Source organism: Falco naumanni, chromosome 5, assembly GCF_017639655.2.
Source record: "Falco naumanni isolate bFalNau1 chromosome 5, bFalNau1.pat, whole genome shotgun sequence".
In the NCBI taxonomy this organism is placed as follows: domain Eukaryota; kingdom Metazoa; phylum Chordata; class Aves; order Falconiformes; family Falconidae; genus Falco; species Falco naumanni.
This window is the reverse complement of record NC_054058.1, coordinates 3363482-3377228: the sequence shown is the minus strand read 5'-3', so window position 1 is coordinate 3377228 and position 13747 is coordinate 3363482. Positions and strand designations below refer to the sequence as shown.

The window sequence follows — 13747 nt, the reverse complement described above, 5'->3', positions numbered from 1 at the left end:
TATTAGACAATGCCCTATGTAATTCCCTTGCTTTTGAATGCCATTCCAGCATTAGAGAAGCATTAGATTCCTTTTCTTACAAAGGAAAATTTCTCTTTAGTTTAGGCAGAGGCATCTGGCAGGACAACCTGCAAAATACACTCCTTGGCTTCACTCTCCAAGTGGGCAATGGCTATTTCCAGTGGTCTGTGACAGAAAACCCTGTCTACAAATTTCATTTTTGTGATCTTAAGCTCTGCTTTTCCAAGCTGAGGAGCTGGCACTCTTCTTCATGGCATAAGCAGCATTCATTGTATTACACTCCAGCTCCTGGAACTTGCTATTTGGAGGACATGAAGAAAAAAAAATAAAAATTGAGCCTACTCTCATCCATTCTGTACAAATTAAGAACTTTCCTTTATCTGATACTTATGGGACACATTTCATTTACCTTTCCACACTGCACATTTCCCACCCCCATCCCCACTCATCTCTGCCTCACTGTCCTTTGATCTTGATGGACTTTCTCCCTCTTGGGAAGTGATTCAAAGTCACTGCTCTGGAAGCTGCAGAAATAAACTATCAGGGAAGAAACCAAGAGTCAGAAAAGCAGCCCTAGGAAGTCATAAAATCAGCAGCTTCCAGCTGCCAAATGCCAGAGCCCAAAGTGCTTTTCATTGCTGCTTGCTTGGAACCATTTTTGAGATTTGAGAATGAGAGCAAAACTTCTGGATGACGAGCATGTGTGCTATGTTGGTGCAAGTTTTGCACATGAAGACACCACAGATTATGGAAACAGAATAAGGCTGAAACCTGAGAACACTTGGAAAACCTTGCTTGTTCCAGTATTGGGAACAAAAGCTAAACACAGTTACCTATTATTCTGCAATGAGGAGATGAAACTACAATGACAGGTAATAGAATAATTAAGTAAATTAACACATGCTTACTTTCCGCATTAAAGGTTGACCCCTGAAACACAGAGGCAAGTACTTTCACTGTCTGGCAACAGGTTTGGGACATCTCATGGTGGTTCTTCCCCAAGAAACTCTGAGACAGCCCAACTATGCACACCTCCAGAGGCCCTTCTGCTCCAGACTGCCAAGGTTAAATACCCTCTCCCCCGGTCTTAACACTTGCTAAGAAAGTGAATGAGTAACTTCACGATACTTATTTTTGGATACCCCAAGCGAAGCCAGCAATACAGCCAGGCAGATCAATCTTTCCCTGCCAGTGGCTATAAATGTTCCCTCTGGAATGCTCTCAACTCCACCAGGGCAGTGATGGAGAAAATGCACCGAGACCAGCAGACCCTTGTTATCCAGAAGCATCGCCACATCCTGGTGAGCCCCCCCTTGCTCCATCACCCAACCTAGTAATTAGACATATGTTATGGAGGTAAAGCTTAACGCACAGCTTCTTTTTATACAAGAGGATCACATGGCAACAGAACATCTGCACCCCCCTGCTCCTGCCTGTTTGTCCCAGGACGCTGAAGGGGAACGCGGGCAGCCATCCCACAGTTTTTCAGTACCCACATGACCAGCGCAGCCAGCAGCATGCCAGCCACATACTCTGGGATGGCCTAACACACACACAGACCGTCAAGGAAGAACCTTCAGCCAAAATGCTGTCAAGGGATAGCTGAAGAGCTCGGTTTGCAAAAAAAACCTCCTACTAATCAGCTGCAGGAACGAAACTATGTGCCACCCCCAGCAAGCCTTCGGGACGCGCACATACTTGCAGAATTCACAGTCGAAGGTGCAGGGAGGCCCAAACTGTACAAGCCATGAAGGCACCCAACTGACATGAATGCTTGTGCCTGACCACTGAACGATCCCTTAAAGTTGTAACGCAGATGACAAAGCTATTACAGGCCTGGATTTGTAATTATTTGGCAAAAGGGATTCTTTAAAAAATTGAATAGGTCATTTCCCAGGTCATTATTTTAACAATTGTCCCAGGTCTGCTGGATGACACACACACAGGCATTAACTGCAGTAAAAGTGTTTTGACACTACCCCTGCTATCATATATATTTAAAGATGGCACTAATGCAGTAATTTACAGAAGTGCAACAAACACTAAAAATAGCTCACAGCCAGGGGCAAAGGGACTTTTTGGGTTAGACTAAGTCATGCACTTTGATGAACTAATCAAGGTAGAAGTTAAAAGCCAGATTACAGTTTTGTTGCAACGTCCAGGACAGAGACACACATCCTGCAACCAACTTTAGCTTCCGCTGCATTAAAGAGCAAGTGATGTTGCAAAGATGAATTTATATGTTAAAAGACAACCTGGATGAAGCCAGACAGCCTAATGCAACTACTAGTTACAGTGCTAAACAAGATGACTAACTACTGAAAGGGTCGTGATGCAGGCTGGCTGGGCTACCTGTCAGTCCTGGGCCACCACAGTGTCACTGACCAAGCTTAACAAAGCACTTCTTCCTCAGAAATACTTTCAAACATTGCAGAGCTTATGGTTGTATCAGACTGCAGTAACGTTAACAACCAACAAAAACCTTAGGAAAACAACCAAATGCCTTGCAGATAGCATTCAAAAAAATTCTACTTAGAACACTTTTTGGCTTCATGGTCTTCACTGAATATTCACAGTTTTTAATGTAGTTTTAAGATAGTATACTTAAACGGAAGAGTGAAGATCCCTACCATACATGTATGACAGGTTTTTTGTTACCACACACACACAGAAGTGGATTCTTATACAGAGAAAAAGACTGGATAGCAGGAAAAGGCTGTTGTGCTAGCAAATCAGAAGACTACAAGAACTAGAAAACACAAGAATGCCCACATTAAAAAAAAAAAAGTTTAAAATGCAATATTACAATACCGGAGCGTTTCTCAGTTCCTTGTACTTTGAGCTACAGATGAAGTACTGATAAGTAAATGTTCCTTCCTCTCCCTCTCTTAAGAAACCTATCTGTGTGGGTTGGTTGGTGTACAAATAATGCTGGTTGAGTCTGGACGAGCAATCCTATGTGACATGGGGAAGAATTCTCACCGAGCGCTGTGCTGCCTATCTAGCAAGAGCTAAGGACTGTTCGGGTATTTACCATCACAGGGAACAGCAGCACCACAAAACAATCCCTAGAATTTCTAACATAGTGAAGAACACTGTGAAACTGCAAAGTTTGCAAAAGCATTTAATTACTGCTCAAGTCCCAAACCTGAGGTTTGTGTTGAGAAGGAAGTAGAGGGAGGAAAGGATAGGAAGGAAGGAATATTTGGTGAACTTCGTTTTCAAGCTATTCTGTGCCAGTTTCAAAGAAGGGGCTTAGGGGGACAGGTCTGGTTTTTGTTGTTACTGGTTTGTGGGTTTTTTTGTTTGTTTGTTTGGTTTTTTTTTTTTTTGGGGGGGGGGGGGGGGGGGCAAAAGAAAGTCTGAACGACAGTTAAAATTCATGATGATTTTCACAAGTGGAAAACTGACCCCTCACTTCAGAATGCTATTTTTATTAGAACTACTTTAGGGACCAGTAGCTAAGAAAACAAAAATGGAAAGAGCAGTTTTAAAAAGGGTCTGGGGAAAAAAGTGCAAGATTAAAGTCATTATACAGTTGGAGCAAGAGACATTTCACAGCCTTATCTATAAAGCAGTCTCTTCTGGCGATACCCAAAACGTTTGTTTTATCCAGTTACCCTCTGAAACAAGTTGTCTCAGTGCATTCTGATAACGCAGCTGAGCTAATCTATTAGCTCTCAGCTGGCAAAAAGATGTCAGTCAGGACCAGCCACTTTCCCCTCACTCATGAGCTCCTGCCACTTTACCTGGGCTCTGCTGCTTATGGGACTACACAGAAATGCTAATTCAACTCACTAACGCAACAGAAAGTTAACCTAACCAAAAGTCTCTTGATACTTAAAGCTGAATCAGCATGTTAAACAGTAAACTGTGAGAGCTGGGGCATCCAAGGGCAAGAAAGAGTAGGGCTGGGGCTGCCACTTTAGGCAGTGGCCAACCATTACATGAGTTCTGCCCTTTTATCTTTATTGTGCCATAACTTTCTTACAGCTCTTCAGACTTGTTAGAGTTCTGCATCTTTCTACTGGGCAGATATGCAAGTGTTGCTACAACATGTACTGAAGAGTAACGGGGAAAAAATGAGCGAGAGCAATTAAGTCTTCAGAACACTTCTTTTTTTCAGTTGAAACAAGCCAGCCAGCCATTAATCTGTTAGAAAATACTAACTTTAATCATACTTTAACTGGTTATAAACATATTCCGCCAAGACTTGGTCACGATGTCCAAACCCTTTTGAACATATTCAACCTCGCGTAAGTGACTCAAGTCCACCAGCAAGGTAAAAACTTAGCACAATTTTGAGGAACCTGAGAGTCAAATCTCATCTCTTTAGCACTAGCACTTAGAAGGAGCCCAGGGAATATCTTGACTAAAAAAAACAACCCTGAAGTTACCCACAACCAGCCAACACACTGCTGTTCATTTTTATGATTTTTCATTTGCTGTTCATTTTTAGGACTCCACTGTAAGAAAACCTGGCTGTTACCTGTCCTCTGCCAAAACCTCCAGCTTTCCTAACATTGCCATGACACAGCTATGTGCAAAGGTGTTAGAAAGAAGTCTTCTTCGTGTTCAAAATTAATGACTAAAGGACAGCAAAAGCTAACAGAATAAGCTGAATCAGAAAGACTGCTGTATATTAAAACTATCAAGAAAGTTTAAAGCCAGTCTTTAGGCCACATTTTCCCTCCCACTAAAAACTCTTTACTAAAAGCCAAGTAAGTAAGTTACAGAATTATTTGTGTCTAGATCACAGCATATCAGAAGCAGTAGTTGATATTTCTACACTCATTCTTTAACAGTTATTTTAAGTCATCAAACGGCTTGACATCTCATACCTACTTTTAAACTAAATGGCTAAATTACCTGGATTTTTTTTGTTTGAAATCAGATTTCCTCCCATACATTAAAAAAGCCCCTTTCTTAATGTAATTGACACTGGAATTTCAAAAGGCATAGAAATCACAGCAGTCGTCTACCAAATGCATACATTTCATTAGAAGCGGTACCTAACCATTCACAGTACAATTCTGTCTGGGGATTACATCAGAGATCTCTGGAAAGCTTCACACTTTACTACAGCATAAAAACTCATGGAGTTCGTACAGACTTCAACAAATACACATACATACCTATACTGGAGGTATAATCGGTGGCTCCAAAGATCAACTCTGGTGCCCTGTAGTACCGAGAGCAGATGTATGAGACATTAGGTTCTCCACGAACCAGCTGTTTTGCACTGAAAAGGAAACAAAATAATAAATCTTTCAGTAATTAATAGTTTTACAATATTGCAGTGCAGACCAACATTAAGCTTTGGCACTCCTCACCCATCCCCAATTCCTAAATGCTAATGTACTGTGTTCTTCTAAACTGATGAAAGCCACGGACTCAATGATTTACCATGAGATCAGTCCAACCCATGAAGCAGCTCCTTATACTGGACATTGCAAAGGAAATTCTGACTACAATCTAGGTGATAAATAGGGTCAGATTTTTGGCTGGCAGTAGTCATTTGCCAGGTACAAAGGTTTGTTTACAAAGAAGAAGAGGACAGAATATGGTTCAGTCAAATGTAGTTACCTTTTAAGGTTCAAAAGTTTTGGATACTCACCAGAACTAAGAGTGTTTTTTTAAATTTTCTATTTTTTAATTCCCATCAGAATATTCTGGCTCTTGGCCATTTACGGGAGCGTGGTATGAGGCAAAAGGGGTATGAGGAGACAAAGCAGAAAACCTTTGCCATTTTAGTCACGTGTTAATAGTCCACGAGTAACACGAAGGCTTCATTTATACTGCAAGAGATCAGCCACAAGGGATCTAACCTACACTACTGCCCCAACCACTGCCTTTGGGAGAATCTAAGAAAATAAAGGAACATGGGAGCACATTACTTTTGGAACATGAATCTACGAACATATTATACTTCTTCCTTAACATCAAGTGTTAAGATGGAAAGGAGCTGGAAGACAAAACTGCCCTTTCAGTAATACGACATTCAACTAAGCAGCACCCAACCCAGCAGAGTGACATGCCAGCCAAATCCAATGTCCAGCCTTCCAGACACCCCCCTCAGCCTCAGGGAAGAAAGACTCCCACCACCCATTTAGCCTGTTGTAAGAGGTCTCACTTTTCTTTTTTCATACAGAAACCACAATTAACAAATTCCCACCGCTGACACAGAGGAAGTACCACCTTTTTATGCACTGTTACTTCTGAGTTTCAGTGCAATTCCTATTTTGCTCCAACACTTGTGAGGTAGAGCTGAGGAGGAGATTCCTGAGCCACGAGGCATGACGATGCACTGCTTGAATAACCACCATCTGACATTCCTACTCACTACGGGCAAGCGAATTTAGCAACAGCAGCTTCCATGACCTCTCGCACATATGCCCTAACTATTTTAGTCTGCAAAGTTATAGCACAATCTAAAAACTGAACTTCCCTGAAGAAAAATCTGTCTCATCTCAGAGTGGATTCCCGAATTTCTGCATCAGTTCTAAGATGGGGGCTGGACCCTAAAGGCGATTCACTTGAATGAATATTGGAAGTAAATGTGGCATTGGAAACTAGGACACAAATGTCCACCATGTAAGAGCTTCAGCTAGAAGTGTTGCTTCTGATCTTGAGCCCCTACACTATTTGAAATACTAAGTGAACTGGTGTACATAAAAGTAGACTAATAAAGTGTAACATTAGCCTTTTTTGGTTACTATGTCATTGCGCTTGTCCTCTCTTCCCCAAACCTATTTCACCCTAATGTTTGGTTGTACCTTTCTACAGTGCAGTATTTTCCCCTATGTGACAGAGTATTTATTTTATTTTTCCAATACCTGCATAAGTAACAGGCTTGAACTTTAATTCCTTCCCTCTTGATACCCTCCCCCCCACATGAACTCATTTTGAGAGGAAAACAGTGTATCAGTAATTTCTCTTTCAAAACTACAAATTATGACCCGAGGAACACAGAGGATTTCCTTTCAAAATTGCACCAGGTTCACTTTGAAGGAAGCTCTTTCCACCAGGTTTCAGGCCACAGATGCACTTACCTTCCAAAGTCACAGAGTTTTAGAACAGCTGTATCAGGGTCCAGCAAGAGGTTCTGTGGTTTTATATCCCGGTGGCAGATCCCAAAGGAATGGATATAGGCTAAACTCCGGAACAGCTGATACATGTACAACTGGAACACAGAAACATTGCACAAGGCATGCTTTCCCAGTCACAACAGGGTAAACAATTCATTTAGCAGAAACTCTTTATTAGAAAAGAAAACCAAAAGCACTCAAAAAAGACCTCACTGAATGCATTAGTGCTATGAAGATGGGCAAGGTATTCACATACCTTCTCCACTCGCCCCTTGCCACAGACCTGCACATGCAGTTCAAATTTGTTCACTTGTCCTTTCAAGAATAAGCACAACTTCAAAAAAAGATTGTGCCAGCTTTACAACGTTTATAAATCATGGTAGTCATAAAAAACATACACAGAATAAAGGTGTTGCAGTTCGCTTTATAGAAATGAAGTATTCCAGGTTATATAAAAAAAACCCCAAACAACAAACACCCAAACCACAGAACTAAAAACACCACCCCCCAAAACCCCGAAGAAAACCCTTTAGTTGATCAAGTTATTAACAACATATTAAAAGTTGCCCAAGGACTATGGTAGTGTCTCAGACTGTCACTTGAGCGAATCTCCCAGTTTCTCTCGGTGAGGGGACAGACTCATTTTAATTTCAAATCTCTGGACAAAAAGAGCAGGCAGATAAAAACAACTGTTTGGAATAATTTTATGCAAGGCACAGCAAACAAGTATGCTGAGGGAGAGTTTTCTCTGCCTCTTTTCCAAGGCTGGCTAACCTTAGCAACGGGGAATACAGTAAGGGGAGATGTTATGGAGCCAAGAGCTTCACAGAGCAAGATTACAGGGCAAGGGGAGGATGTCCAGCTACTGGAGCTACACACTTTTGACTATGGAGAATAATGAGCTGCTAGATATAGTTAGGACTGTATAGCACATACAGTCATAAAGGCACGGGAAGCTCTGTTTCAAGGTTGACCACAGGCTACCAGGTTATTTGTTATCTTTGTTGTGTCCCCCACAAGGTTCCATTTAAGATCAAGCCCCAGCAGGACACTGTACTGAACACGCACCTCCACGCTTTCCTTTTCTAAGCACATTCTCCACAGTTCACCTTTAGTGGTCTGTAAAGCCGGGTGCAATTGCTAGATATTGATATCAGGTCATGTTTGCCTCACTTTCACCACTATCTTTGTTTTTACACTTTCTCCCTCCCTTGTTGTTTGGGGGTTTTTTTTGGTTTTGGTTTTGTTTATTTGGTGGGGAAGGTAGGAACAGGAGGAGAATCACTTGAATTTTGGCTTTAGGCCTTTAGTTTTCGTATTTGTTTTTGAAAACCACAACTCTGCACAAAGAAAAGCAAACAAACACATTTTCTGAATTGCCTGTTCTAGACACGTTATTTATTGTGCAAGTGGATTGCAAAATTATGCAAAAGACTGCTCTAACTTGAGGAGGCAAGTCAACGCATGTGGGATTTAGAAAGTATACCTTTCATCTCCACACAGTAAACCCAAAATTTCCAAGAATTTCTTACAGCATGTTAGAAGTTACAAATAAAAATTAACAAAAAGACCACTAGAAAAGCTTCCCTGGACTTCCTTAACAGTCTTTTTGTTAGCCAGGGAAGAGCAGCTCTCTACCTGCCTAGGTATCAATCAGAAGTGAACGAACAGGTATGATCTGACCTTTGTGTAGCCAAGATGCCCAGAAAATTGCAAAAGCTTCAGCGACACCAAGGTAACATGATCTTTTTAAATACAGGATTATGAGAAAGGTTTGCCTTGCCAGAAAAATAAGAACAGACTTCCAGGCTACCTGGAACAAAAGTCCCAAGCATCCAGCAAGGTAAAAAGAGTTCAAGCAGAATTTTCTCTCAAACTGTCAGGACAATTTTTCTCCAAGTTCCCATAATGAAGAGCAATTAGAGCTAGAGTACTGACAAAAGACGTATGTAAACAATTTATCAAAAGCTAAGCTAACAGAGTCTGGGGAGCACATAACCTGAAGACACGCTGCTCCACCAACTGACCAGAATGACCTTGCAGTAGAAATTGTTACTACTGTAGGATAAAATTCAGTGCTTTCTTAAAACACAAGCACCAGTGCTGCCTACTGCTGAGACATGCTATTTACAATTTATGCATATGCAGTTATGGCACAACACTTTGTTATTGGAATAATTACTATTTGTAGCTTTCACCTTTGTAACTTTCATCGTCTTTCAATCAAATTGATTTTTTTTTCTTAAGCCCACCCTCACGTTAAGCATCACACACTTTTAAAGAGGAGTCTGGAGAAATCAATATGAATCAGGAATATTTGTCGCAAATTTCCACTTAATGTTACCTGGATGCCGTGTTAACAAGTTAATGCTATGTGAAAACATGACCATTCACTGGCACGTGGACTGTGGCCACCATAATATATGAAATAAAATTATGAGACCCAGATGGGTCCCATGTTTGACAAAAAAAAAAAAAAATTACTTATTTGAACTACTTTGTAAAAAACAAAAGATGCAGACAACTTAAGTGAGGTTTTGAGGCTACAATGTGCGTACAAGTATCTTACTCCATGTAGCTTTTCAAGACAAGAGCCAATGATCTCCAAATGGGGACAAAAATACGCCTTTCATGTCCGCAATAGATATGCAAGGAAAAGTAGAAGATAACAGATACGAGAATATTACACTTCTGACATCCTCTTTCTGTTCCTGACCTTTGTACTGATGTGTCTTCATCATCTCAGAAAACTGAACCTGCTAACCTGGCTGATGTCAGTCTCTATCTAAGCTGCTTCAAAAACAAAACACTCTCCCATCCTGCCCCCATTCGAAGATTTTTGTAAAGCAAGAAATCCGGAGTGCTTACTTTAAGCCTCTATTCTTCCTTCACTGTAACAAATAGTATTCTAATTCTTTTTTTCCTTGCCTCGAGATGTAAGTGCTCCTAAGAATGTCAGAAAACTAATTATGCCAGAGAAGAGATATCCACAGAGTCTATTCCTATAATATCCTTCTTCATCTAACCATATCTATCAGTTACCTACCTTGACATAAATCATAGGGAGTGTCTGTTTGGCCCGACTGTAATGTCTGGCAACTCTGTATACTGTTTCAGGAACATAGTCCAGCACCAAGTTGAGGTACACCTCATCTTTCTGAAAGAGAATAAAGAGGAAAAAAAAAAAAAAAAATCAGCAATAGATTTGAAGCACGAAGTACAATTAAAGCATTCAGAGAAGCCAACAGGATGAGAAAGCTGTGGACATTTTAAGTATATGTCTTCAGTGGGAATGTGAACTGTTGCCACGCTGTTTGTCCTTCAGGCTTTCCAATCGTGCACTAATACTTAAGTCAAACTTATATTTAAGGTCACGTTAATTAATATGCTCTCAAACATAAGGCATTTTCGGATTACAAATGGGGACAAGGATATAATTGTTCTGCCCGGTCAATATTTTCATTAAAAGATATTTCAAGGTGACATCTGCATAATTATTTAGAGCAGTCTATTAACTCATTAGGCCCTCACCCACCAAAACCCAAGAAGCGCAAATTTAAAAGTCCCAGACTCACTTAACTACACATATCAAAAAAAAAAAGTTTAAACCCCCTGAACCTGTTAGAAATGTTACTTTGCTCTCACTAAATTCTTGACTATTAATGATACATATTAATCATCCACAGACAGTAAGCCAGTGCTCGCGTTTGTAACCATTCCGTTTACACGTCTTATGATGCCCCAGTTATATCCAACTTAAACATACAAACTTATTCATGGCAACAGGTCTAAACCAAAGACTCCAGTATCACTTTTAATATCTAGGATCAGGTTAGAGGTCCGGGTGAACGTAACAGAGAAGCAACAAAAGTAGCTTTCAATAAGGTACTTCATTACAAAATACGTTAGCGAAGGAAAGAAGGAACAAAGAGGAATGAAGTGACAAAGTACTATAATCACATAGTGCCTAATTGTGGAACAGCATTTTCGGCAGTAAAACAGGTCTTAAAAAGACTTCTGATATTTTAATGCAGTCTTCTGTACGAATTCTATCTGGACTGTGAACACATTTAATGTTGGGGGGTGCGGAGGTGGGTATAATTAACTATATCAACCCGAAAAAATATTTCTGAAAGCGAGGTGAATTAACCAAAAGTAACCTCTCCTGCGCTTGCTGTATTAACAGCTAGATCTTTCTCTAGAGAAAGGCAATGCATAGAGACTATACAGATAGAAGCAGTACAGAACTCCCAGGTCTTCAACTGGAGTCCCTTGTCAGCAGGTCCCCTGGCTATGTATCTTAATGCCCGAAACCAGACGTCATTTAGCTATAGCAATTGAATAATGTGACGTGTTTGGTTTTGGGTTTTTGTTTTTGCCCTCCACCTCAATTTAATATGCGACTTAACACATCACTTCAAGCACAGCATGGTCTGTTACCCTCACAGTGCTCAGCTCTCCTTACCTGCCTCCAAGAGCCGCAGTCTCCAATGAGCACATGGAAACACACACAGAAATACACACCTTGAAAACCCAATATGCAAAGAACTGCTGGGTTTGTGCGCTGTTAGAGACCCAGAATTCAGGATCTCTGTTCATCATAACTTGGCAATAAATGCTCATATTTTCAGGACATTTTAATAATTCTTACCAATACCTCCTAACAGGCCATGTCGCCTTGCAAGGCCCTGCCTACACTCTTCCCTACAAAAAGGATGCTCTTTTTTTAATAGCATTGCTTAAGTGACAGTGGTAATAACACCAGCATTAAGCAAATGCCAATGGCCCACTTACTTGTTTCTGCTTTTATGGTATTTCTGCAGCACAGACAAGGAGCAGCCACCTCTGAAACCCTGCCTGTGTTGTGCCTCTCCCAGTGCCATCCCAGGAACTGCGTAACAACATAAGGGATCTGGGGACCAGGCTGGAGAACAAACTTTTTGAAATGGATGAGGAGGGACAACTACCAGCAGTACAGAGGAAAACCCAGATAGCTCTGGAACTCCATGGATATGCAAATATATGCAAGAAAACAATGTACTTGTATTTTAGCACTTTCCCTTCTGCAACAAGAGAAGTTCTTTCCCTGACTCTCACTTCAAACCAATAAAAATCCACCATGACAACTTCTTAGGTCAGAGCCTTCAAGGTATTAATTATAAGATAAGGAAAATAAATGTCCTGAATTTTCAAAGTTAACTTATGCCTGGTAAGGCAACTTGTACACCAAGAGAGAAAACAGTCGCATGAATATGAATTCTGTTTCGTTCAGTGCAGATACAACCTGATGAATAAGTTGAATGCTTGCCTCCTGGAGGATGGGAAAGTCTTACTGGTAGCAAGTCACTGCACAGAGTACTCTGTTACTAACTAAGGTTGATTACTTTCATTTGAGGATTCATATTCCATGTATCAAAAAGATTTACATGAGAGGTTAGAGAGTGAAAAAAAATGTGAGTAAAATGGAATTATAGTGATTTCATTATCCTCTTATAGTAACAGGCAAAAAGAGACATGTAAAACAGCAATACATGTGACCATAAAACCCCATCTATGCTACCTCACAACAGCGAGTTTTAAGAGTTACACTTCATACCACCTTTGCTTTGCTTTTCTCTCTTCCATTTATATTTTATGTTCTTTTGGAAATGGAACTAATTCAATGGCATGACGTGACACAAGTACAAAAAACCTCAAGGCACCTGAATTGGAGATGGAGGTTTTGCCCTCACCCACCAATGCTTAGGAGTTTTGATGCTACCCACAGCACTTGAACAAACAACACGGGTTTTGCGTGGTATTCCTCCTGTGTAAACACGTATCGCACATTATCACCTAGAACATGAAGGCACACGAACACCTTTCCCCCAGCCAACAAACAAGTTTTGGTGTACCATTTGACGTACCCAAAACCTTAATATGCAACTATAAAGGCAAGGCTTATGGTGTTGTCTATGTAAGTAGCTGCATATTCCACTCCTACCACAAGCAACTGACACTTCAGAAGTGCTCTAAATGACTACTTTCATGAATTAAAGATGATTCAAGTGTTCTGACCTACCTCCTCCTGATGTCACCTGGCACAAATCTGACAAACACTCAGAATACACTTTTTAAGAGCCCTCATGCTTCTCTGTGAATATAAACTGGATGAATATCACATCCAAATTACCTGGATTCCCCTGACCAAGATTCAGGACAACCTGGGAAGCAGTCATGGCCTGACAAGCTCCGAGGATGACGTAACCTGGGTTGCCTACCCCATGCATTCCTCCTAAACATATTTTTCCAGTGACCCAGATGTATTGCAATAGGAAACAGGGTCAGCTCAAAGAGCTTGCCAAATGAGGGCAATTGCTTGAGGATCAAGCAGGAGGATCAAGGCTTATCTTTCCATTACAGGAAGCCTTTTTCAAACCTTACCATGTATTCCACGTGTGACTTGTTTCCACACTGCTGTTTCAAAATTGCTGGGCTGGGAACAAACGAAGGTAACCTAACCATCAGAGCACCTCTGAAATGCCTCTGCAGAGAGCAGAAAAGTCCAGAGGAAACTGCATCATATAAATGACAAAGCAAACACAAGATGTCATTAAAGTAACTCACTTCTCATAGACTTTGGGATTGAAGAGATTATT

At 40.8% G+C, this 13747-nt stretch overlaps 1 protein-coding gene across 4 annotated transcripts in view; it reads right to left on the bottom strand.

Annotated features, from left to right (window-relative positions):
- GSK3B (glycogen synthase kinase 3 beta) overlaps positions 1–13747 on the bottom strand; it is a 157421-nt gene that overhangs the window by 46884 nt on the left and 96790 nt on the right. For all 4 annotated transcript variants that reach the window (XM_040595475.1, XM_040595477.1, XM_040595476.1 and 1 more), the window contains exons 4-6: positions 10156–10266; positions 7074–7204; positions 5157–5263 (exon numbers count right to left, since the gene is read on the bottom strand). In XM_040595475.1, coding sequence (XP_040451409.1) covers positions 5157–5263; positions 7074–7204; positions 10156–10266 — 349 coding nt within the window. The remainder of the gene's footprint in view (positions 1–5156; positions 5264–7073; positions 7205–10155; positions 10267–13747) is intronic.